The sequence below is a fragment of the Crocodylus porosus genome, unplaced genomic scaffold (assembly GCF_001723895.1).
Source record: "Crocodylus porosus isolate Cpor-Errol unplaced genomic scaffold, CroPor_comp1, whole genome shotgun sequence".
Taxonomy (NCBI): Eukaryota; Metazoa; Chordata; order Crocodylia; family Crocodylidae; genus Crocodylus; species Crocodylus porosus.
Window position 1 is genome coordinate 12,767,249 of NW_017728917.1, and position 24,868 is coordinate 12,792,116.

General features: G+C 45.4%; 1 protein-coding gene across 2 annotated transcripts in view; it reads right to left on the reverse strand.

Annotated features, from left to right (window-relative positions):
* SYNPR (synaptoporin) overlaps nucleotides 1–21,567 on the reverse strand; it is a 117,256-nt gene extending 95,689 nt beyond the window's left edge. Inside the window, exons 1-2 of one of the 2 annotated variants that reach the window (XM_019536708.1) lie at nucleotides 21,504–21,567; nucleotides 21,368–21,433 (exon numbers count right to left, since the gene is read on the reverse strand). In XM_019536708.1, the coding sequence (XP_019392253.1) occupies nucleotides 21,368–21,433; nucleotides 21,504–21,521 (84 nt within the window). In that variant the 5' untranslated portion in view covers nucleotides 21,522–21,567. Of the gene's footprint in view, nucleotides 1–20,488; nucleotides 20,513–21,367; nucleotides 21,434–21,503 lie in introns of those variants that run through there. The other variant, XM_019536710.1, reaches the window with a different exon arrangement.
* Between the last annotated feature and the right edge of the window lie 3,301 nt (nucleotides 21,568–24,868).

Genomic DNA, 24,868 nt, shown 5'->3' on the forward strand with positions numbered 1-24,868 from the left:
CCAAGAGTCAAAGTGCAATTTGAACCCTGCTAGAAAGTGATGGGTGTGCACACGTGTGCATATAATCAGGTGCTGCCCAGTGAAAGCAGTATTAGCTTGCTAGCACTGTCAGCATAAAGGACTAATATTTGTTACCACTGTGGAAACAGGAAAAAATAAAGTATTAAAAATTACCAATAAATAACAACTAAACTGTTGTAATATTATACATTTAATAGATTTCATAGACATTAGGACTAAAAGGAACCTCGGAAGATCATCAAGTCCAGCCCCCTCCCCATTAAACAGGTATAACTTTTTAAAATGATTTACACAGCTATAGGGAAATAAGCATCTTATATATACACACTTCAATCATTTTTCCTAATGAGGAAAAAATATTTTCAGTACAGAGGAATGACAGTAAATTTAAAACAATCATGTATTTGTTCTAATCTACCATGATAGGCCATTTAATACCCAAGAGATTGCCATGAACCAAAAAAAATGAGATGAAAGGTTAGCATTTGGGCTGTTGCAGATGAAAGTTAATCCAAAAGAAAAAGCCTGTCAGAGCACATATAGAAAGAGAATCAAACTACTCCACAAATGGGGTGGAAAGACCCAGCAACAACTGCCCTATGATAATCAGTACCATCAAAATGATACTGTTCTTTTCCGCTAAGTGCTAATGCATAAAAGCCTAATAAATATGCTGCTTTTTAGTATTTCATAAGGGACAATCCACATTTTAATTGCAGCCTCTAAATGAATACAGATTTTTCTGTGGTTTCTGCAGCATCCGGGGCTGGTTGGAGATTTTTTTTTTCCTCTTTCTTTTTAGGGCAAAAGAGAGGATTAAATGCATGGCCTTGACACAACACCTGCACAGCTGGCAAGCACCAGACATCTCCCAAATCAGCCATCAGCGGGAATCTAACCAAGTCTCTGCTGCTAATGAAGATGAAAGCAGGAGAGGGGAATGTAATGGAGAAGAGAAGAAGTGATGGCGAAAGGCAGCAGGAGAAACAATCATGTTGGTAAACACCGGAAAAGAGATTTTTGTCCCCAAAGTAACTAAAGAACAGTTTCTGCCACTATTGCACAAAATAACTGTATTCCACCTGAAGTGACTGGGACTAGTCACCAAGTAAGGTACTATTCAGCATCAGTAAGGGAAACAGGACCAGAGATTATAGGAGAACTTTACTCCAGTATTTAATGAGTATTTCAAGACTTGCTGCTTTATTCAGCAATGTGTTGCTTAAGTACTATTTGAGAATATCATTTTACCATTACACATTGGTCACCCTCAACTGCTCGGGATAAAGAAGAAACAAGACATGTTAAAATCATATAGCACAGACCACCACCAAAAATCCTAGAAGTCTTGAGAGCCCCTCCCCAAAGGGTGTATGGCTGTTGTTGGGACTCAAAATACCCATACTGATCCACCTCTTGCATGAGAAACCTTTCCCCTCATGCCACTTTTTTCAGCTTCAAAAAAAGCACAATTTCACATGGACTCTGGAATGGTCAGGGTCAGTGCATGGCATTAATCTCCTAGAGTACACCTTTACAAGGTGAAGCTGCATGTGGATGGTTTTCATCCAGGCTATTTAGTGCCGAAACATATCAAGAGAACATCTTGGCTCTGTTGAGGGGACAGATTATTCCCCCAATCATCCATCTCAATACCTCCCAGGTGAAAATGCCAAACTTCAGAACCAAAACGTTCTTTCACTTCAACTCAGGACTCAGGTCCTGCGCCTCATCCTGGATGCTACTTACAGCACAAGTGTAAGAGGCCTTCCTTCCCATCATAAGAAGAAATTCTGATTATTACTGTTAACACATAAAGCTAGATGAACTCCTTGGGACATACAGGACCTATTACCAGATACATAAGTGATCTGGATGTTGTGCCAGGCCAAGAATCCAGCGACTCAATACATTCTATGCAGCCACAATCAATTTTAATTACATCGTTTCATCTACAGTCACTTTGAAAACTGTTTTGGAGTTAATTGGATCAATAAATGAATTCCCTTGGCGTGGAACCAGCTGCACATTCAGCAGGATAAAAGGCATCTCTGCCTACAGCTAGAGAAAGATTTCATTCTCTGAGTTGTTATCAGAATAGGATCACTCCCCGATTCACTCGCACTCTGGAGCGTAACATTGCCAGGCTAGTGCTCCCAAAGACTTGCTGCAACGTGCAAGGCAGTGTCAAATGTCTGTAAAGAGAGCTTATGAACTCCCTACAGTGACCTTCATTATATTCAGCATCTGAAGCAGAAAACATTTAACAACAAGATAGCTTACTCCTAAAACCAGCCAATTATGTTTGCTGAATTAGGCCATGCAACCAAGTTTGCAAGCGCAGCTGAGGAATGGGAGGGAACAAAGACTCTCGTTAAAATAGATCGCTATTATATTTTAATGACACACCACAAAGACGTCTGCATGTCCCTTGCCACAGGACCCTTTGCAATGGCTTAATCAAAGCCCAGTTTATCACAGCAAAGGGTAATTAGCTGCTGTAATGCATCATCTTGCAGAATCGAGCATCATTGCAAACAGCCATTACTTGGCAGAAACATCCCAATTTATGTTGATAACAGAGGTTTTACCTTGGGGCTTTCCATGACCAGATCATCAGGTGATGAATTGCCAGCCCAGCCCATGCCCTCTAGTTACTGTCACTATGAATAATCAAGTCAGCTGCCAAGGGGGACTTGAACTGACCGTAATCTGAGGAATGATGCAAAAGTTGTTGGGTTTGTTTTTTTAAGAATGATACAAAATACAAAATAAAAATAGTTAAACTCTCTATCCCCATTTCCCCCTGAACATGGACTCTACATCGCTTTACTTGGAAACAGCCAAGACCAGTCCCATACTCCATTGCAAAGGGACTGTGGTCTCTACAAGAGGGGGTGGGCTGTTCTTTTGGTTGCAGGGGTGTAGGTGTAGGAGGTGGCAGGTGCTTGGAAAGCAGCAAGTCGTTTTTCTTGAGAAGACCTGGGTGCCGACTGGCAGAGGACAGGAAGGGACTGATGATGGCTCTGGGTGCAGAGAGAGGCGGCTTTTCTGGGACAAGGCTTTTCACCTAGTAAACATGACTTTACCTTCCTTTGGTTCCCTGCGCAGTGGTCTGATTCAGGACTATGTTGCTGGAACAAGCCACCTTTGCCTTCAAAGCCTCCCATACAACTGGACTGAAGACATTTCAGCCACAGCCATGAGTCTAGCCTCTTCGTGCTAGATGCTGTTTACATGCAGGTGGATCACATACCAAGAACGATTTCACAAGAGCCCTTCCTCCTTCCGCTCCTCACATCAACTCAGAAGTGAAAAGGAGACCCTTGCCCTAAAAATTCATGTGAACTCCAGACCCTACTCCAGGTACATGTACTTCCACAGGTCTTTAACAAACGCATGCTGATGCGCTCCAAACAAGAAGTTAATGAACCATGTCCAAGTAAAAATGCTGCCTAGCACATGCGTGTACGGTACTTTATAGTGCTCAGAGACACCCAGGCACCCGGTAATAGGTTTCAAGTGATTTATCCAGGGATACATGTTTAACATAATACGCAACGCTGGCTTTATGGCAACACCCCCATACTATGCTTGTACACGTGAACAGAGAACACTTCCCACATCATTAATTTAACTAAGGCAATACTATGACAAAGGTATTTAAACTGGGACTTTCACTTTCTTGAACTGCTGGCTCTGTGAAGAGTCTTTTTTGAATTTTTCACTATTTGAGAAGTTCGTTGATTATTTCACAATCACATGGATTGGGACCATCTGCTGGAGCAGCCTGTTGCAGCTTTTCTAGCCCAGGTATAGCATGAGGGCCTGCCCAGGTATGTGCATGTGGTGTACACTCACATACACACTCTTACATGAGCACATGGGCTCAGATACTGGCGTCTAGGCACTGCACCAAAACAAGCGGATGCTACAAGGCCCTGATTCAACAGGGCACTTGACTACAAGTGCTGTAAGTGCAGAGAGAGCCTGAGAAATGGCTAAATATGCCATGGCAGACTCCCCAAAAGCTGAGGCTGCCTTCATGCATACAGGTGAAAGCCTATGACCCCTCATGCACCGTTTCCCTGGAGAAGAGGGTCAACAGCTGTGCAAAAAAAAAAAGTCTCCCCAAAATAGGCCACCTGGAAAGAGACATGGCTGGTGCTGCAGTACCACTCTCAGAGCCAGCCTGAGGCCAGGCTTCTGCCCTGCAGAGGTTACAATCTGGTTGGCCTGGACAAGAGGATGGGAGACAGAGGCAGGGAGAAAGGAAGTCACCTGCTGAAAGCCAGACCACAGCTCAGTGGCTGAGCCAGGAACAGAACAATGATATTCCGAGCAAAGGGTCTGTGCTTTTGCCGCTAGATCATATGTGCTCCAAAAACTCCCTCGTTACCAGCTCCTAGAGCATCATCGATAGCGTATGTGATCTGTTGATTCTTAGCTAAAACCAATATAAAATGGTTAATTTTTTTTTTAAATCCCTATTTTTGTGCTTCAGAAAACCAACTAAATAAGAGTCCATTCACTGCCTATAAATCCAGGAAAGTGCCAGACCTGTGTGATTAGGACCATATGTTTCCTAGGTGATAAGCCTTTCATTTTTCTAGAAGACACTTGAAATAGAGCATTGGAAGATTAATCCTCCCCAGAGAAGTGAGAGTTCATTGGCTAGTTTCTCTGCATTTAGATATAATAATTAGACATATTGATTCCCCCACTTTGTGCCTAACTGTTATAATAAAACAATTAAGAAAACTTCAAGGAACTATTTCAAAAGTAATTGCACATTGTTTCCCCGACAGTGTTCAACCTGATGCCTCACGTGTACACAGAAGGCCAAAAAACCCTAAAAACCCCCACATTTACCTTAGCAATTCATCAAGCAGTAACTTCTGGTTGTAAAAAGCAGCTTCAGACTCCGCCTCACCCCTCTGCCCATCACAACCGTTAACAGCAACCTACCTGAGATATATTTGGTAGCGCTGAGGTGCTAATCTCTTTGCTGTGATATCTTTTATAAGACTGACTAAATAAAAAAGATATCACACCTACCCAAACAACCTTGTCTGCCTACGTCCTTAGATCAAAAACAGCTACAACCAACAACCCTAATCTCTTTGCTGAGCTGCTATGTTTGCCTTGCCTCCACGGGTGATTGTAGAGAGAGGGACCCTTACAAAGAACTTACTGAGAACAGCTGAAGAGCCATTGTGATTTGTGCCATATCAAGCAACCCACTAGCAGTCATCATCAAGGCCATACATGTAAAACAAGTACAGGGAGGTATTATTCCTAGTTACACTCCTTCCACCTAAAATTTGCAGGTGACATGACTGTAAATTCTGTGCTGGCCGATCCAGAAAGGGGAGCCAAGGTAGGTGTCCTTTTGTATAGCGAGACGACCAATATTTAAATACACATGTAAACTTACTCCAGAAGGGTCCAGTTCTGGCATCAAACACACAGCACATTATTTCTAAATGGAGATCTCTACAGGGAACTGTCTGGATGGATCGTGCTCTGGGATCAGGACCACAAGGCACAGGTAGGCAGGTCAGGCGAGTAACACAGAGATCTCTCAAAAGCAAAAAACTGTAACATCCGATCATTTCAGAGGGGGGGGAAGGAAGACAAAGAATGCATGCAAAACTCTCTGTGAGGAAAGCCTGTAACTTTTGCTATGTTTTTCTTAATTCTCCAGTTTGTAATAATGCTTCCAGCATCTACCAGAATTAAATCATTAAGTTATCAACTCACATTTTAAAAATATTAACCTTGTAAAAAACACAGGAGAACTGTCAGGTTAGGGCTTGCATTGAAAATTAGAAGATGAATGTAGGTTTGAGCCACTCAGCACTGCTGACCAGAAATCATAGCTTTCTACCAGTTGAGGTGCAAAAAGGAGCTAAAAAGTAGGAGCAAGAAAGCCCCACTAAAAAGTACAAGAAATTGTGTGTGCATACGAATACACACACACACACACACACACACACACACACACCTAGCCGTGTTCATGTGCATCTTGTACTTTTAGTAGGGCTTTCTTGAGCCTAATTTTAGCTTCTTTTAGCAGCAGTAGATAGACAAAACAACTATATATGGTTGCTATAGATATATAGATCTAATCTAATCTATATGGATCTAGTGTGTGTGTGTGTGTGTGTGTGTGTGTGTGTGTGTGTGTGTGTGTGTGTGTGTGTGTGTGTAAAATCCATTTCCTTAGCAGACACTTTAAGGATTCTGCATCTGTGAAATGATTTATGCTTTCAGATTTGAGGAACACATGGATATTTGAGAGGAACACGTGCTATTGATGGCAATTCTCTGGAACAACTGGACACAAAGAATGAAGTCGCAGCGTTCACTAAATTTTCTTCCTTTCACCAAGCTGAACTGGACCCTCAAAATTAATGTGACACATAGACCTAGAATTAACTCATGACATTTTCTAGTCCTCTCTCCAGCTTAGCAGTCTGAGAACAGAGGACTGACATTTATGTTTAACCACTTCAAACGGGAATCTTAAAAACAACTACCTTTTGGGAGGAACAAACAACTGAGGGACAAGCCTCCCTGATATTCACATTCCCTTGAAAATGAAAGTGGTCTATAGGGTGCTTTGTATCTGTCACACGCACAGCTTTTGCTTGTGGTATTTTTAAATCCTGGGATTCAGTTCTGGGATGTAAGCCCCAAAAGCATGCAGAGGCCTCCCATTCTACCAAAAGACTACTCAGAGCTAGGGACTTTTAACCCAGTAAAGCAGAAAGTATACTCAGCAATTTCAAACAGCAAGAGATAAGAAACAGCATGCCTCAATGTGTGCTCTGGGGACAAAACCATCCTAGGCGCTTCTCCAAAGGAAATCATTCTATAATTCACAAAGCCCCTGCCAGGTCTCTTCATTTTGGACTTGCACAGATGCACCAAAAAAGGTAAATGTTAGTGGGTTTCTCTCACCAGAGCACACAAACCCCACCCCTTGAAAGCCAACGATATGTTTCAGGAAACATGATGCTCGGGAATGTGTCCTGCTAAAAATCACCATGGGCATATACGATCCTTTTCAGCAACCACTCAGGGCCTACCAGAGACTCATGACATAATGCTGTTCTGCAACTTGGGTTGGGGCTGAATATAATAAAGCAACCAATGACGTGAATAAGCAACACCAGGAGAATCTGCCCAGGTCACGAGGCCCCGTCTGCAATACACTGCAGCAATGATGAACATCCCCGATGTACACAGGTTACCAGTCTTGCACATCAGCTGAACAAATTGCACATGCATCTACCACCATTTTGTACAATGTGCAGGGGATTTCACTCCAGATCTGAAAAAACATGCCTCTAAAGTAGGGGCCTGAAACCTTTTACTAGCCAAAACAATCCAGCCCCAGTCTGGCCCGGGAAGGGTGGCTTTCATAGCACATCTGTGAGACAGGGAGGTGGGGGAGGCTTTACTTTGCCTAGAGCCAGGCAAAAGCTTAGTGAAGAACCCAGCTCTGTTGTTGGTGCTATTAGACTCAGCATCCTCTGTGGCTGGGCACAGCTGAAGAGATGCAGCATCCACCGACCAACTGATGACATGAGCATCCGTCCACACTCCCTCCATTCAGCTCTTGAACCAACAGTGGAAATTTGCTGCTCAAAGGCCTTCTGCTGCCCCACCTCCATGAGTGTGGTGCAGAATGACAGTGGGCCAGCAGTACAACTGCACACATCCACCCCTCAAATACAATGCAAACACCTGGTACCAAAAACAGCACAGAGCATGCCGTGGCCACTAGAAAAGATGTTGGAAAACACCCACCAAGGCACACGCTCCTTTACAAACAACAGGCAGCAGTAGGCTCTCCTCTGCAGCATCTACACGTGACCGTCCATGGGGGTGGGGGCTTTAGGGCAAAGGGAACAGCCTCGCTGCTGGTGATGCAGGCTCATCATGCTTGAAATCCTCTGACCTTTGATGTCCCGGCTTGGATAGCAAGAGGCAAGAAGAAGGTGGCTGATTTACGAAGAGATCCTGGCACCTCCCCGGGATAGCAAGGATAGTTTGGCTCCATTTAAGACAGGAGGGGCTTGGAGGGGCCTCCAGTGTTCCTAAAATTCTCCAGACGAGGGGTAACTCTGACCTCTTTTATTAGACCAACTCAAAGAGTTGGAAAAAATTTCAACCCTTTGTGTTGGTCTAATAAAAGATACCAGATTTATCCCAAGAGCCATGTCTGCTTGTGTCCTTAGATCAACACAGCTACAACCTACCCCCCTAAAATTTTCCAGGAAACTTACGTGGAGAGAACAAGATGTGTGGTGGCCCAAAGGTCTCAATTGAACTGATTTCTCTGGAGAGAGTGTGCAATCCTCAGCCACAGCTGAGACGGCCCCTCGATTCAGCTGCTTGCAAGGGTGGGGAGTAGTTAAAAAAAATAATCACACTTCTTTGCAATAACCCAGAGCTGTGTAGAAGACAGAGTTTAAATGAATTTCTACTCAGATAGCTTCTTATCTGCTTTCTCTTCAGCTTTTAAAAGAGCTCGGCAGGGTTTTTCTCCCCTGCTTTTAATAGGCTGGCAGCCTAAAGACCACTCACAAGTTAGTGTGAAGAGCAAAATTCCTTTCCAACTGCCCTGCTTGGAGTCAGCTTGTATATTATGGCTGTTTTACATTCAATAGCTACCCCGACTGGCAGGCGATGGGGCTATTGCAGCTGGTGCCTGCAATACTCAACTCATTCTGCATAACCACTGGGGCTTTGGCCGGCTGTGAACCACCCTCCTCACCACTGCTGCTTCGGTCTCCAGCTGGGATGATCCTGTTTGCTGAATGAGTAGGGCAGCCCACTGAAGTTTTACATGTTAAAACTCTCCCGTGTTTCTTGGTGGCTGACACATAGCAAGGGGTTTGGAAGGAAATAGAGCTGAACTGCTTACTAACAGTATTCCCCCCCTCTTCAGGACACACATTTCTGGTATCACCTTTAGTTAATAAGCAGCAGAGTCTAGCAAATGCAATACTAGAGCAATATGATCAGCAGTTTCCTCCACACATCGCTGCACTGAATGGAGTCTCAATGGAATCTAGCATTTACCTAGGACTCTATTAATATCTACTACTTAGCCAATATTTATAGCCTACGTACCCGAAGCTGCTGACAAAATGTGTAGAAATGTTAAATAAACCGAACAGTTAAAGCAGCATAATGACAGATGTAGAGATGCTGAAGAGTGCAATCTATTCTAATTTATGATAATTTGTTTCCTTCATCTGGAGTCCTATTCAGAAGGGAAGGCTGAATGCATCCCCAAGAACAAGGTGGGAATGGTGGGGGGAAATAAAAATCTCTGCAGAAGCTCTTTCAAGCCAAGCAACCATATTCTCATGCCCAAAGCACAAGCGATGGCTTTAGAGTGGGTGCTTGTGCGTGGGCTGTTTGCAAGGAGACTACTGAATGTCATGCTGTCGGCTTACTTCAAGGCGTACCCGGGGACCACCAGACTGACTGTTTACCTCTAATTTCCCATGCAGATTTTGAAGGTGGAGGCTGTTGCCAGGTTTTGTGCAAGATGCACACAGCTTCTCCAAACAGAGCCCTGGTAAGCCTGTCATGCAGCCATCATCTAGAGAAGCAAAGCCAGCAGAGCTAACCTTTCTGGGACTCATCTAGTTTTGGCATCAGTGCCAAGGGATAAGTCATCTGGGCAACGCTTGGAGAGGTTCCCAGAGCCTGTTTTAAGATTAGAAAACAAATCTCAGCCATTTTGAGTTGGACACTTCACTCAAAGTATCAATTATCACAGCCCAGAGAGCCAGAAAACTCTTCAAACAGCCCTCTTTAAACCCCTGTTTGAAAAGGCATTCCTTCCTATGGAAGGCATTGTTCTGTACATGAGCTATGTAAAGAAAAGCACACCTGAAAAGCAGATGGCTAGAAACTTCTTCATGCTAATCATTTCAAATAGGGTTTTTAGGAACAGCTTCAGCCTAATGGTAGGTTTGTTCATTTTTCCCACAAGGCACGGCCACCTGAGATGCACTGATCCAGACCTGTGGGAACAGCTTGAACTAAGGTATTTTGTACCTCATCAAGGCTCCTCACCTTGCAACTCAGATAGCCTTATGCCTCCATCAGCAGCCTTGAAATGGATGGGATGCAGGCAACTTGAAACTGTGTTAGAAGTCTGAAATTAAGAGCCCCCAGTCAGCTTCACCAATTGTGCAGTTAAACAGAGTACTGTGTGAAAGAGATCTGATGTCCTTCATATTTCAGATAAATTATATTTACCACGACGTAAGCAATGATCAATAAGAGAAGTTACATATGATGCAGTTCCAATCATTGCTACCAGAATCCACAAGTAACTATGGCTCTAGTTACAGACCATACCACAACCCCTCACTTATTCTCAGGCCAGTCACCTGCAGTGCAGCTAATGGAAGGGGAGAAACCAGTTGTAATGGTCCAGTGGCTTTGAACATTGGAGCCATGCCTGGATGGCCCTCTCCACTTTCAAAATTTGCTCATCGGTAGAACTAAAAGGAACAATGTGCAACCAAATATTTATTGGGTGGATCTGGCCTTTCTCCACCCATTTACAGATTATACTTACTAACAGGTTAAGCATAAATTTCTGCGGACATTTCTACACATGCATTTATGCTGGCTTAAATGTACTGTGCAGTAAACGTACTGTGCAGTGGACATGCCGGGAATAGGTCGGCATCTACATGTACAGACATTAAAGTGAATTAACACTGTGCGTAGACTGACCTGGGACTACAGTTATTCCCAAGTCAGTTCACACACAGAGTGTTACTGAGAAGTAAAGGCATCTACACGTGTGTTACTGCACAGTAACTAATCGGGCATAAATTTGATACCTGCATGATGCAGATATCACATTTATGTTCAAGTTGGCATAAATTGTCATTCATGTTCAAGCTGGTGTAAATACAGTACAGGCATGCATTGGTAGATGCGCACCTGTACTGCACAGTAATTTTGGTTACTATGAAGTAAATGCGCACATGTAGATGTGCCCTGTGCGTTCTTTTTCCTGCATAAGCAAATTACAACTAGCAAGATACTTAAGTATTCCCACACCAGTAGGCAATTTCTAATACTCAGTTCAGCGATAAGCCAACACAGTTGCATTGCATGATATTCTCTCTCCCCCAATAAGGTGATCCAGTCTTTACACTCAAAATGAATTTCATTTAATTAATACATGCATTTTGACTCTGTGACCAAAATCTTTTCACGGACAACTTTATAAACATTATCCTCAAAAGCAAATTAAAAAAAAAAGTGGAGAAGACACAGTCAAAGCACAGTTCTACTTAAGAAGACACTCAGATGTGTGGAGGGACAGAAATTATTTATAAGACATCCCTAGTTAATCCAAAACCTCACTTTGTAGTACATTTAATGTACCCAACATGCAGTGTTGGACAGAACATCTCCTTCTGGACCCTGAGAACCATTCAGATTCAAATGCATCCCTCCTTCAGCATGTAAGATTAGCATGAAATACTGTTCAAGCACAATAAAGAACGCAGGATTTATCAGCTGCCCGAGATCAAAGTCACACAGCAGCAAAGAATTCAATTAAAATGTTAAAATTAAACAGGAAGGCATCCATTGTTTAATCTGTCAGCATCTTATTTCAAACTGGGATCTAAATTCCACTTGCATGCTCTTCTTGTTCATGACAGCCCTGAAAGTTTTGCTGGACATCTCTGAAGCTTTATTAAACACACCCTTGGTTTTCATTTTGGAGGGACATATTTTGCATCATGGGCCCCAAACAGCATTCATAGAAATGGCCCAATTATAAACAATTTCTATTTCTTAATAGACACTTATATTATAGAAGCAACCAAAAGCTGTGACAGGGATCAGTGAGAGGCTGAGCCAGGCACTGCACAAACAGAGGCAGCCCCACTATCCCAGGGAGTTTAGTATCTCCAACATGGACACATGGCTGCCGTATTTAACACTATCCCACAGGCTCAGCTCTGCCTGACCTGCTCTGGATGCTAAGGGTTTTTTGTTTTTTATTACTATATTTTATGTTCCAGGTCAAATCAGTCCCAAATCATATTGATTAAGCAGAACTCAATCGTTCTAAACACCATGTATGATGCTATAAGTAGAGAGCATCCTCCATCCCAGCCTCTTACCCTAGTACTTCAGATACTCCCAAATCCACTGGCAGGTATCCTATGTTCAGGCCCAAGCCTGAAGGTCTTGGGATTTGGATGTCTCCTACACTTGATCTTATCCCAAGGGTTTGTTCAGATGGGGAAAAAGGCCAGAAAATATCGTATGGAACAATGGAGACAGGTCTGGAAGAGTCCACACCAGGGCAAACCACTGATTTTTTCCTCCCTCTCTCCCCTAAACACCCAGAAAAAACACACAGGATATTTTCCTTGAAGCAGCACCAAGTTTGTTCCAGGCTGGCATTCTCACTCCCAAACCTATTTCACAGGAAGGTCTCACCCGGTGCTCTCTCTTCCTCATGCCATCTGGCTATACTGTAATCCCGGAGCGCTGCCTTGCAAGGATGAGGACCAAAGGACACACTTGTCTGGCACTGAGCACCTCTGCCAGCTCCCAGAAGTGGTTATGGACCCCTGCATTGTCAAGACCCCCTGTCAGGAGTTGTTGCCCGCGTTTGTCTCAGCTGCCAGAGAAGGAAGCAATGCCCTGGGGAAGTGTTTCTTCACTTTGAATGAGGGCAATAGCATCTACTCTTTCACACATTGCACTGCCCTGGCCCTGCAGAGCCATTGCCACTATTTCACGGCCCGACCCAGATGGTGCAAAGCCACACCTGGAACTGTGGCTTAGCGTAGACATACCTGAGCTGGCTTTACACTAGCTCTCTTGGTATGGATGGCAGCTGTCAGCAAACTCAGCACAAAGAGCAAAGTTCACCTACACCTGGGTAAATACACAATTTCCCCTCTCTAGAGCTACAGGGGCCACGCTTTGTTGACTCCCAAGTATTAATCACGGCCCGAGCATCTTATGGCAAGAAAAGAAATTATGGGAGGAAGGGAAACAAGCAATATTGAACAAATACGAAGACAGCCAAATCACAGGGCCCCGCTGAGGCTGCCTCTGAGCGTAAGAGGATTTGAGCTGTATTTCATAATCTCAAGCCGCAGAAATTTTGGATTTGCATCATCCAAGGAATTTGGCAGCACGGCAAAGCATCTGCACCAACAGGCATGAAGGATCAAGGTGCAAAGGAAAAAAATAATCATACCAAGTATGCTAAGGCAAAGGGATTAAAAACACCAACTATTTTCTGAAATTCAAACAACCACCAAAGGACCACTATGCACCTTCTTCCATGGCAGAAAAGTTCTTGAGGAGCTTAGATAAAAGCCTTGTCTGTGAAATTCCAGGGAAATGTTTTCATCTGTTTCTAGGTGAACAGTCCACTGGACAGCTGGCAGAGCCATCAGGCATTTCTCAAGGAACGGAAATCTGGTTGACAAGGCAGTAGTTTCAAAAAGCAGTCACATGGGATTTACCTGCATCGCTGGTACCAGAACTGCATGCCTCCTGCCTTCAGAGAACATGCATGAACTTGGCCACCTCGTCACAATATACAGTTTTGGGGGGTCCAGTACTCCAGGACAAACCCCTCACTCTTCCAAAGCTGGGAGACATTTTCCTCTGCCAGCAGATTCAGGACATCACACCATGGGTGTCTTGCTTGATGCCCACACCAGCTTGCCAGGCTGTTGGTGGGTTTCACTTATTTAATATGCCCCTAGAACAGCACAGACCCTGTGCAACATTAGCTGGCAAAGCTTCTGCTTGGCATGACATCTGCACCTGTGTAGGGGGCATGCAAACACAGGCATGAGCTGGCACTCACTTCCACTGCAGTCCCAGGTGCATTATATTTTGGACACTCTCGAGGGCTGGGCCTACACCTGCACTTTTCTCAGCATAGTTCAACTTCTGCTTTCAGACTGCAGCATGTCTGTGCGCCCAGCTCATGGTAACTCAATGGGGCAGACTGGTGTCACCCCCTTGGGAACTGCAACTGTTTTGAAAATGCAGAGACCAGCTGGTTTGCAAGGGGGTGGTGGTGGTGGTGGTGGTGGTGGTATTTATCCATAGGAACTTCCCAGACTGCAATAACAGAATGCTTGTAGGCATATTATATTCATCAAATCTTAGCCTTCCTTTGCCTGTTTCAACAGGTCCTTCATCCTTGGTGTCCCTAAATTATGAAACCATGTCACAGTGTTTCTCTGCAGCTTCTCTTCTTCCTACCTTTCTTCATCAGGCTGCTCTTCTGAATGGTTTTCCAGTCTGAAAGATACTCTCGTTGGTCTTCCCCTCCTCTCAGTCCATGTCAGAAGAGCCATGGCATCCATCAGATCACAAGAGATCAGCAGTTGGGGCTGTCTGCAGCCACTTGTGTTTTGGTTCCTACATAGCTAAGAATAATTTAACATTTAATTACCTTGAGCCAGGCAGATAATAACCACCAACATCAAGAAATATATGGCATTAATAAAACGAATACCTCATGTTCTATAGACACACAAAGCCGGGAATTATAGAGTTGCATATGCGAGTAACCAGTGGGCACACAAATTGGACACTTGGATGTACATACGCAGATGTGCACAGCCTGATAACGAAGAAACAGCTTATAATATTATATTTGTGTGGTACGATCTTGGGAGGGGGAAGAGGGGAAAGACAGTCCTTAGTTGAATGCATCATATTACCCAGCCTCTTATAAGGCAATAATTTGCATCACAATTACAGCCGCTGAAAGACTCTATGATTTTATGCACTAAGCACTTGCTTAAAGAAAAAAAAAAAAAAGTATGCATTTTTGGGGGAGGAGGGGAGAAAGGTTTTAGCTTTTTTGGTTGAGAAAGTCAAATCTTCCAAATGTGCAAACCCTCCTTCTGATAAAGCATGCCTCTCATGGCCAAGAGAGTAAATAGGGTGAATTAAGCAGAGCAACAGCTTACAGTTTGCTTTTACTCAATATTCTTTTACTTCTGCCAAAAAAATTGCCGTCACCTTAGCAACTATGTCACACTTCACAATATACAACCCATTCTTAACAAAACACCTTAAAAACAGCACGTCCACACTGTGCGATCACTTCTGTACTTTTCAGGCGCCTTTTGAAGATGGAAATGAGTTATAGAGGGCCTTATTTGCCAGTTACCAGCAGCCCCCCCAGATGGCTGGACACTATTTTATATATTCTTTTCCATCTCCCAAGACACTTACGTGTCATAGCAGGGTGGCAAAAATGGAAAGACTGCATTTACATGAGCATGGAGCTGAAGAGGTAGGACCTTCCCACCCCACATGGTATGTAGTACTACATGCTTTCTATACCATCGTTTGATTGCTTCAGCAGGAAATGACAATATGGGTCCTTTCTTTGGGACTGATGTACATACTTAAGTAAGGTACATGGCCAACCTGAATCCCTGATTTGGGGAGGAAAGGTCTTCATGTCATAACCGCCAGATTATTTAGTCTACTGCAAAAATGATAAGACTTGTTACTAAAACCTAAATTACCACTGACATAAGGACAGGGACTAAGCCCTCTGGTTTCCAATGCTAACAGTATCTTGCTCGCTGAGCTAATTTTCTCTCATTTCCCAGCCCCTTTTGCAAAGTCTGCACCTATAGATGTCGACTGGGGAGGCTTTTACCCAGTGGCTAAAATTAGGCAGATGCCAATTGACATCAAAGATGACGGATGCATCTCTTTGAAATAAAATGGCAAGAATGCTTCATCTTTTAGCGTACGTCTAATGACACAAAATCCTGTCACCATGCCCGTACCTGCTAGTTTGAAAGTCAGATCATATTTGCTCTTCCAGTCATACAGTCTTGCCTTGCATATATAATAAATTTTAGCATTAATGAGTCTCTCTTCTCAACCCTATTGTGAATGCTGAAAAACATCTCTCTTCCCAACCCCCCCCCACGCGCACACACAACCCATGCCAGCTGAATTTGTCATCAAATAGATGACTTGTTTAAAACAGACTTTGTGGAAAGACATGCTCACCATCAGCTATGATACAAAGTAGACTGCAAGTAAAGGCTGTATGATTCAAATTTTTATCTAACATCGTATTTTCTCGAGTGATCGCTGCTTATAGGTCCTTCTCACATAAGGGAATAGGCATGTGCAAACTCCTAACAAGCCTGTTTGACTCTAGTACTCTCCAGGTATCCTGCATGGCCTGTGTTGGGGCAAATTTCTGATGGCTCTTCAAGATTCAACTGGTAGCAGTCAGCTGCTGAGACCCGCTCAGCTATTATGCCGCTATAACCTGATGAAAGCAGTGCGAAGTGATCAGGACTCTGACCATGATAAGGCATCAGACTTTCAAGTGTCAAATTTGCTTTGTCCTACATGTGCAAGGCAAGGCAGGCTCATCTCCCACAGCACTGTAAAATTAAAGCCAACTTGTTTCTCAACAGGCCAAGAACCAATCGCCAAGTGCTCATTACCATCACTGAGGGCCGACCCCTGGGTTCAGTGTGCATGGGTTGGCATTTCTGAAGCTGCCCTGTGTTTTCAGATGCCTAGTCCCTATTGGAAGTCAATAGGGCTTTGCTGTCCAAATGCCCCAAACAGCCCAAGCTATTCCAGATAGTCTAATAAAAGATATTGGATTTACCCGAAGAACCTTGTCTGCCTATGTCCTTAGACCAACATGGCCATAACCTATACCCCCAACCAGCTTTGGGAATTTTAGTCTATAAAAGGTGCAAATCTACCCCTGCCTTCTGTATATAACAACAACCATCTGCACCCATGCAAATCCTGCGGTTTAATTTTCTGCACAAAAGCAAGAATCAGAAGAACTTGTACATATCCAGGGTTCATCCAATGTTCACATACAAATTGTCTTAGCCAAAGAGTCACAGGCTTAAGAACCCCAAAGTTCTTAACAGACAGATTTAAATCACAAGCACATTCAAATCTATTGCCCATCACTAATTAACAGGCTCCAACAGCACTAATTAAATAACTCCCCCATGTAAACCTGTAAGTGACAATAGATGGTGGTTTTGGGGGCTGAGCACTTCAGAAAATTGGTCAAGAAGATCAGCCTTGTAGTGCAAATGATTTTTAGTCCTGCCTGATTTAAAAGAAGAAAGAAAGAAAAACGCTCCTGCCTACATGAAGGGATAGCCACACAAGGCTTTTGTGCCAAAATTCCCTACTATGACTACCGTGCCACCGAAGACAGTGTTCTAGGTGGGCAGGTGGCTGCCAAATCACACTCAGAGCTGGACATTACAATCCCAGCAGCTGGCACCTCGTCTCCTCTAGAGTCTCCCCTGCCAGAGATGAACTGGTGGGAAAACTCACCATACCGGAGTGCTCACTGCATATATTTTAACAGCACCAATATTATGAGCATGCATCTCAATATAAGAACAAACCCCACCAACCCACCACCACCGTTGCTCCAAGCCCATGCACAGAAATGCAATTACGCAGGCAACTGCTGCTCCCTTGAGCCATTCCATCTCTACGCGCCCATGGGAATTGGTAGAGATATTAGAGAGGATACCTTGACTCCTTTTTCATAGCTGGCACTGTAAATAGATCAAAACTTGATGTTGGAAGATAAAATTTTGTACCCCCTGGCACCAAATAATTGGGGGGAGGAAAAAAAAAAGTAACCGGTAACCAAAGACTTTCCTAACACATTGAAGAGCACTTTGGAAAACTTTAAGCCTACAGATAACTCTGCCAAAAATACATGTTGCATATGTATATATATGCATCTGTGGGGTTGTGTGTGTAGACACAGAGGCAGATACCCTATGTGTCTATATACGCTTGTATACATATTTAGAGGGAGTGTTTGCTATTGGCAGGGAAATGTTCACAACAGTCATTTCTCAGCTGAAGGTGCGATACCCTGTTTGTGACATCACGACGGGTTGCAATGTCTCCGTGGATTATGATTAAATGTGAGAAAGCAGCAGCAGAAAAAGATGAGCCCTTAAAAAACAAACAGCCCCCTCTCCTGCAAACACCTCTAGAAATAACAAATGGGGGAAGAAGCAATGGCAACAACAGAACTGCTTTTATGTTGGTTTTCCCAACACTTTCCAGGAGGCTGCAAAAGTCTAGTGTGAGCACTTCTAGTCATCCCACCACCTGAACAAGGAATTACACACCTGTAAATACTCCCTGTCATGTTGTTAGTGCCCTGAATAAGCAGGGCCTAACAGCCCAAAGGTATTTTACAAATCTCTCTTTTGACTTTTGCCTGACTGAAGTGAAATCAATTTAGTCTCAAAACAGCTCTCTCCACCATGACTTTTCAGGAAATAAAAATACAAAACAGCACTAAGGCACCTGAGAAATGTGCGCCAAATCACTTGACATGCATGTAGCTGCATGAGTACTCAGGAAATCAGCCCTGTGACCAAAACCTCAGTTTTGCACTGTTCTCTAAAGTGGTGGGTGGGAATCAACACAAGAGATAAAAGCCCACCATAATTACACTTTGGGTAAGCTTCTCTGCAGTGACCTACTAAAGCTCCTGCAATTCAGGATCTGTGTCCTCTCTTGAGCAAGGAACTGCACACCAGCTGAAGCCTGTGCAGCTGTGCGGTGGTTTTAGGATGCAAACCCAGTTTCCATGCTTGAGACTTAAAGCATCTTACCCATAACCTCGTTGTAAAAAAAATATATTTGTGCTTAGCTCTACAGTGGTGATAGGTTTGCGGTTAGTAACTCTTCTGGGAGCTCTGCTGCAGTTAGTGCTTAAAGGGTATTTAATTAACTAACATGAATTACCTACAAGCCATTCTCTCTGTGGGCCTAACCACGAGAGATGGATGGTGCAGCTGCAACTTCAAGATGGGGCTGCTTTTCAACTTCCATTACCCTAAATATTTGACCACTACATCTTCCGGCATTCAAAATCTGTGCTCACATTCAACCCCAAATCCTCCCAGCATTGTGTTTGCCCAATAATGGTCAAGCGCCCTATAAAATGGTACATACAGCAGGCCATTCTTCAAGTCTAATAAGTCACAAGTTTCCTCACCACTTTGCAATGGGGGGGGGGGGGGGAACAGATGCTCCCCAGGTCCTAGGTGCTTCCAAGATGCTAGACAACTCGCAGAACCAAGATACAGTCACTCAAGATGAACCACGACGAACACCATTTCCCCCCAGATGCCATTTTTGATTCAACTACAATGTTTAAAAGCAACGGTGCTTAGGAGATCTTATGTGCTTGAATATACAATTAACACGGGAAGCAATCAGGTTGTCCATTTCCCTCCAATACTTTTCTTGCTTGCGTTCTATAGGAGAAATCCAAAGGTCACCTGACTGCCCTGGTGACTAGAGAAGGAACGAAACCGTGACATCCCAAAATGGGGACAAATGAAAAGAGAAATTTTTTTTAGGTCATTTACATCTATTATTGCAAACACCCACTTAGCTCATTTCAGCAGCATTGAAGAGAAAGGGGTGTTTTGAGAGCTAAGATCCCATATCCTGTCTGTGCAGCTCAAAGGTGAGAAAGCTCACAGCACAGTTGAGATTTTTATGAGTCCTCTAACTCAAATCCAGGAAAGGAAAGAAAGATGGGGGGGGGGAGAAATGTTATTCCTCATATTTCCAAGGTTAAAAAAAAAAGGCATAAAAGTTTCGTGGTCATTGCAAATTGCGGTCGTTAGGCTTTTGTTCGTGTTTCATAGACAAGCAAAGATTTAAATTCTTTCCATTCTCTTTTCAGTTCTTAAAATAACACTTTAAATGCATATAATTGTGCTCTAATTCCTTTGCCAGCTCTCTTACACAACAGTGGATATGCCTTGTTATCAGCTCTCACTATAAAAAGTTATGAAAAACTCATCCATACTAAACAAGAGCAGCTTGGGTAAATTCCACTGTGATCAGCACTTTTTCCATGGGGGGGGCGGCAGAAAAATCCCTGACACACAGTCTCACACCCAAAATGAAACAGCTGTAGATCCAGCAATTAGGGGTGTAATTTGACGGTTCTGATCAAGTGCACCAGAGGCTGTGAAGCTGCTGGGAAGTCTGAGAGCTGCCACAGAACATGCAAGCTCATTTGGGTTTTTTTAGGTTGAAAATGGTAGCTGTACTGAACAAATGGGCACGAAGAAGGGGTGGAGGGGGAAAAGGAACGGAGCACCGCTGCGTGGAGGGGAAAAAAGACAAACTGAGAAGAGAAGAACAACTGGGTTATTTAAAGGGGATTTTTCCCCCCCTCCCTAAGTCAGCCCTCCACCTGGTCAGAAATCAGACATTGTGCAAAGCACTTTGGTCACACACTCACCTCTTTCGAAAGGAGGGACAGTCACTTGTATTTTAGTGAAATACTTACCGTGCTTTTGCGGCATCGGGCTCTGCTTGCAACGGAGTCAACACTTACCTCCAGCATTCATGGCCTGGAGGGAAGCAGGACAGGGGAAGTCCACTGCACCTGTGTTTTTCTCATGACCCCCGGCCATGAAGCCGTGGAGGATGAAGGCCCTTTCTCCGGCGTGGAGTGATGATGAAGCCGAGGAGCAGCACTTGCTGCCCTGATGGGGCTGGGAGGGGACCACCCTCCAAAGCTGAGAAAGGCTCAGTGGGCCCCCAAAGACCTTCCATTGCATCTCACCCCCATCTGGCAGGAGAAGCAGCCCCTTCCTTTAGCTGTGAGTGCCTCAGCCCTCGCTTACAGACAGAGACAGACAGCGCCCGTCCACCCCACCAGACACAACCCCTCTGTCCAAGTGCCACCGAATCCCAGCACCGCAAAGGCCCAGAGTCATGCACAGCAGGACATGCCTGGAGCATCCTCAGCGCCAGCGTGGTCCAGCGGCCTTGCCCCCCCAGGCCTGCGAGCGGGCACAGGGGCGCGCTCGGACCGACGGGGCGCTCGGGACGCACGCAGCCGGGCACGGGCACATATAGAGGCAGACAGGCCCTCGGGAGACATCCTTCCCAAGCTGCCAGGCGCCAGGCGATTAATCCTATGTGACGCGTGCTGAACTTTCCACTCGCCCCGGCTCGCCTCCTCCTCTCGGGGACCCACCGGCAATGCGTGTCATCGGACCTGCAGCTTTCGCTCCCAATAAGCATCACTGGACAACTTGGCTGGCTGCAGCGCGGGGCTCTTTCTCTTGCTTTTAAGCAGGAGGGCGGGCGAGGGGGAAAGGGGAGGGGAAAGCAAGCCCTGAAGCGGGGGGGATGCAGGCAGGCAGGGGGGCCAGGAGGAGCAGGGCAAGGGGTGTCGGCAGCAGCAGCCCCCCAGCCCCGCACTCACCCACTCCAGCAGGCGCAGGAAAGCCAGTGGCTCCTTGACGGCGCGGAAGGAGCCGGCCGAGGCGAGCTGCGGGCGGAGACAGGCGGGTTAGCCGCGGGCACACGTCGCCCCGCCACCCCGCGCCCCCGGCCCTTACCTGGTTCACCGCCTCCATGGCCCAGCCAAGCCGAGCCGAGCCGAGCCGAGCTGCAGCCGCGCCGCGCCGAGCCGAGCCGAGCCAGCCCGCGCCACGGGGCGGAGCCAGCCCGCATGTGCGGGGGGCGGCGCGCACACCGGGGCGGGCCTAGCCCCTCGGCCCTGCCCGGCGCCTCACCTGCGCCCTTCTCCGGGGGTCTTCCCACCCCTGGGGGGTGTTATCCCGTGCCCTTCTGAGGGGGCTTTATCCCTGTGGCGTTGGCAAGGGGCCTTCCCACCCCTCCGGGGCGTTATCCCGTGCCTTTCTGAGGGGGCTTTATCCCTGTGCCGTTGGCAAGGGCCTTCCCACCCCTCAGGGGGGCGTTATCCCGTGCCCTTCTGAGGGGGCTTTTCGCCTGTCTGGGTTGCTTTTGTCACGGTGTCCTTCCACCTGCCAGGGGGGGTCACTCACCTGCCGGGGGGGGTCACTTATCCTGTGCGCACTTCTCAGGGGGTCTTGTCATCTGGGAGGGTGTCTTCTGACCTGTCAGGGGGTTCCCATACCCGTCACTGGGTCCTTATCCCTTGCCAAGGCGGCTTTTCACATGTCAGGGGGTCCTTCTCCCGTGTGCTCTCGTCACCGTGTCCTTGCACCCGCCAAAGTCTTCACTCGCCTGTCGTGGGGTCCTCATCCCATGCGCTTCTCCAGGTGTTGTCTCACCTGTCAGGGTGTCCTTAATGCATGTGCCCTTGTCAGGGGAGCCTCTCATCAAGTGGCCCTTATCCTGTGTGCCCTTATCAGGGTGTCTTTTCACCTGTCACAGTGTCCATTCCCCTTGTCATAAGGGGGGAAGAAGGCAAAAGGGAGAAAAGACTGCTTTGCCCTGGGGATATTTCCAGGGGCTTTTCCCCCTCAAAATAGGAGGGGATATTTTTTCTGGTGAAGGAACGCACCCCACCGCCCCGGCAATGAAGTGCTTCCAAGTCTTTGCCACGCCATCTGCCCTCGCTGCTGAAAGCTGCCTATTCCTCCACACACGGCCTGACATTAAAAAGTAATTTCCCAGCCCCAATTACACGGTACACTACGTAGCGCATGTGGCCACTGACCTGTAATGTCATCCTACCGCTTTCGGAGGATCCGGCAGGGGCTTTCTACCATTTACGTGACACCAGGACGATGGTTTCCGATTGGCATTGACATGGTTTCGGCATCGTTTCGTGACACATTCTTAATGGAATAGCATCCTTGCCACAGCCTCGCGTGGAGCACAGATCCCTTTTGTCTTTCCTCATTTGCATCATACTCTTGCACTGACAGAGTTTCATTTCCTTTTCACATGGAAACACAATAGGAACTTTGTGATGGACCCGTGTCCTGCCACCGCAAGGTTCAAGTCGAGACAAGGGGGGAAGGAGGCAATAACAGCAGCTAACACACAGCCACAGGCCTGCGGCGGTCTGGGCTCCGGTCCTTTTGGGGGTAGTAACCCCAATACTCAAGCAAAGCACATGCACAGGCATTTACACTCCCCAGGTCTTAAGTAGGTCATCTATTGCAAATATTTTCACCTGTGAAATACCCAAAGCTTTTAGTCCAAGAACTAACCCAAGAGGGAAAGATTCAGTCAGTCCCACATAGGTCCATGACCTTGAGGTGAAAGACTCTGTAAAACCACAATTAACCCCCAAGCAAACCACTTCTCTAGAGCGGTCTACTCTTTGTGCCTAGACGTCTCAGCGTTTACACTACTCTCTTTCCCTAGGAGAAAGGGGAGGGCAAGCTTTTTTTTTTTTTAGGGGAGGGTTAAGAACAGAGAGTGCAGGAACCTTGCTTTTCATATACTGGAAACAGCCTAAAAAAGGAGAGAGAAGAAACCAGGTTTTTTCTTCATTTGAAAATGCGGATGGACAACAAACAGCATTTTGACCAGCTCTAGCCATCATATAATGGGCATTTGGTGGCACAAGTGAAACAGGTTAGCAGTGTTAAACAGCATACACCTGTTAGTCATCTCAGGATGGCCTGGAAGGAGCTAAGAGATGCAAGTTACCTGCTTATTCCCATAGGTTATTGCAGAGGTGTGTTGGCAGACTAGTCTGAAGAATCTCACCATCATCTGGCAAGAGCTCCTGTGAGACCAGACGGAGATGAAAAGAGGCTGGCGTATTATGCTGCTTCTTTCACGGGTTTTTAATTCTAGCCCAAAATCACAGCCCAGATAAATGAAGCACAGGTGAGCTGAGGCATTGTCCTGACTCAAATGAGAGCCCAAATACTCTGCTGAAAAACATTAAACTACTGGTGAGCAACTAGCAGCCCATGGGTTTCTTTTATCATTGCTTGTGATTTATAGCAGCTTTCATGGTACCTTTCCCTTGATAGATTAGGTTTTTTATTAGACAGACTTTCAAGTGGAGATGTGTTAAATCAGCTCAGGAAGGTTCATGTAATTTCAAAAAGCCCACTGAAATATTTGCAGTACAACTGAAAAGCAGGTAGCATACGCATGACACCAACCACTTTTTTCTCCCAATCACAATTTTACCCATTAAATTAATCTGAGTTTTTTGAAAGAGGGAGTTCAGCACTCTGCAGCCAGCTGTTATCAATTGGGTTTACAAACTTATTCCCTGAATCTCCTGGAAGCCTCATTCTTAGCATACACCTCTGATTTATTCACATTGCCCTTGGTTTCTGTTTTCAGAGACTGTCCAGGGCACATACAGGAAACGCTCATGTTTTTCAAGCACTGGGCACTTGCAAATTGGGCTGTCTTGGAGAAGCTACAAGAAACACTTGCTGCTTTTTAAATTGTTATGCCTGTCCTGTGAATGACAGATGTAAGATAAATAATGATAGTAAAGATAATGATAATAAAGGAACTTGCATGTGCTTCCCCAGTGCACTATTGGTATTTTAGTTCTTAATCATTTGCTGCTGCTTCAGTACTTGGCCATCTCTGTTGCAGATCTCTCTTTGAAAGGAAACCCTTGGGTGACTATACAACACCAGCCTGACTTTCAAGCTGAAGCTTATTGCCTGCTCTATCCTTTAAGTCTTCCAGATGGCTGTTACTACTTGTGCAACAATATGGTAGAATATGCCTTTTTTGGCTCTTACATCTGCTCCCTTAACAGAGAAAACCCACAAGAGCTTAGCAGTAGAAATATCTTGCCTTTTACTTCTTGAAGCACCCAATCTCATTTTTGCCCCCAAATGACATTGTGAACTCAGGCACTGTCAGGGGCCCAACTCTCTTGATGCCAGTACACACAAACCCCCAACCCATCCTTCAAAAACACGTTCAAATTAGTGGATGTAGCAGGTCTGCAATTGCAAATGCTGAAGAGACGGCAAAGATGTAGGAATTAAAATTAGGTTTG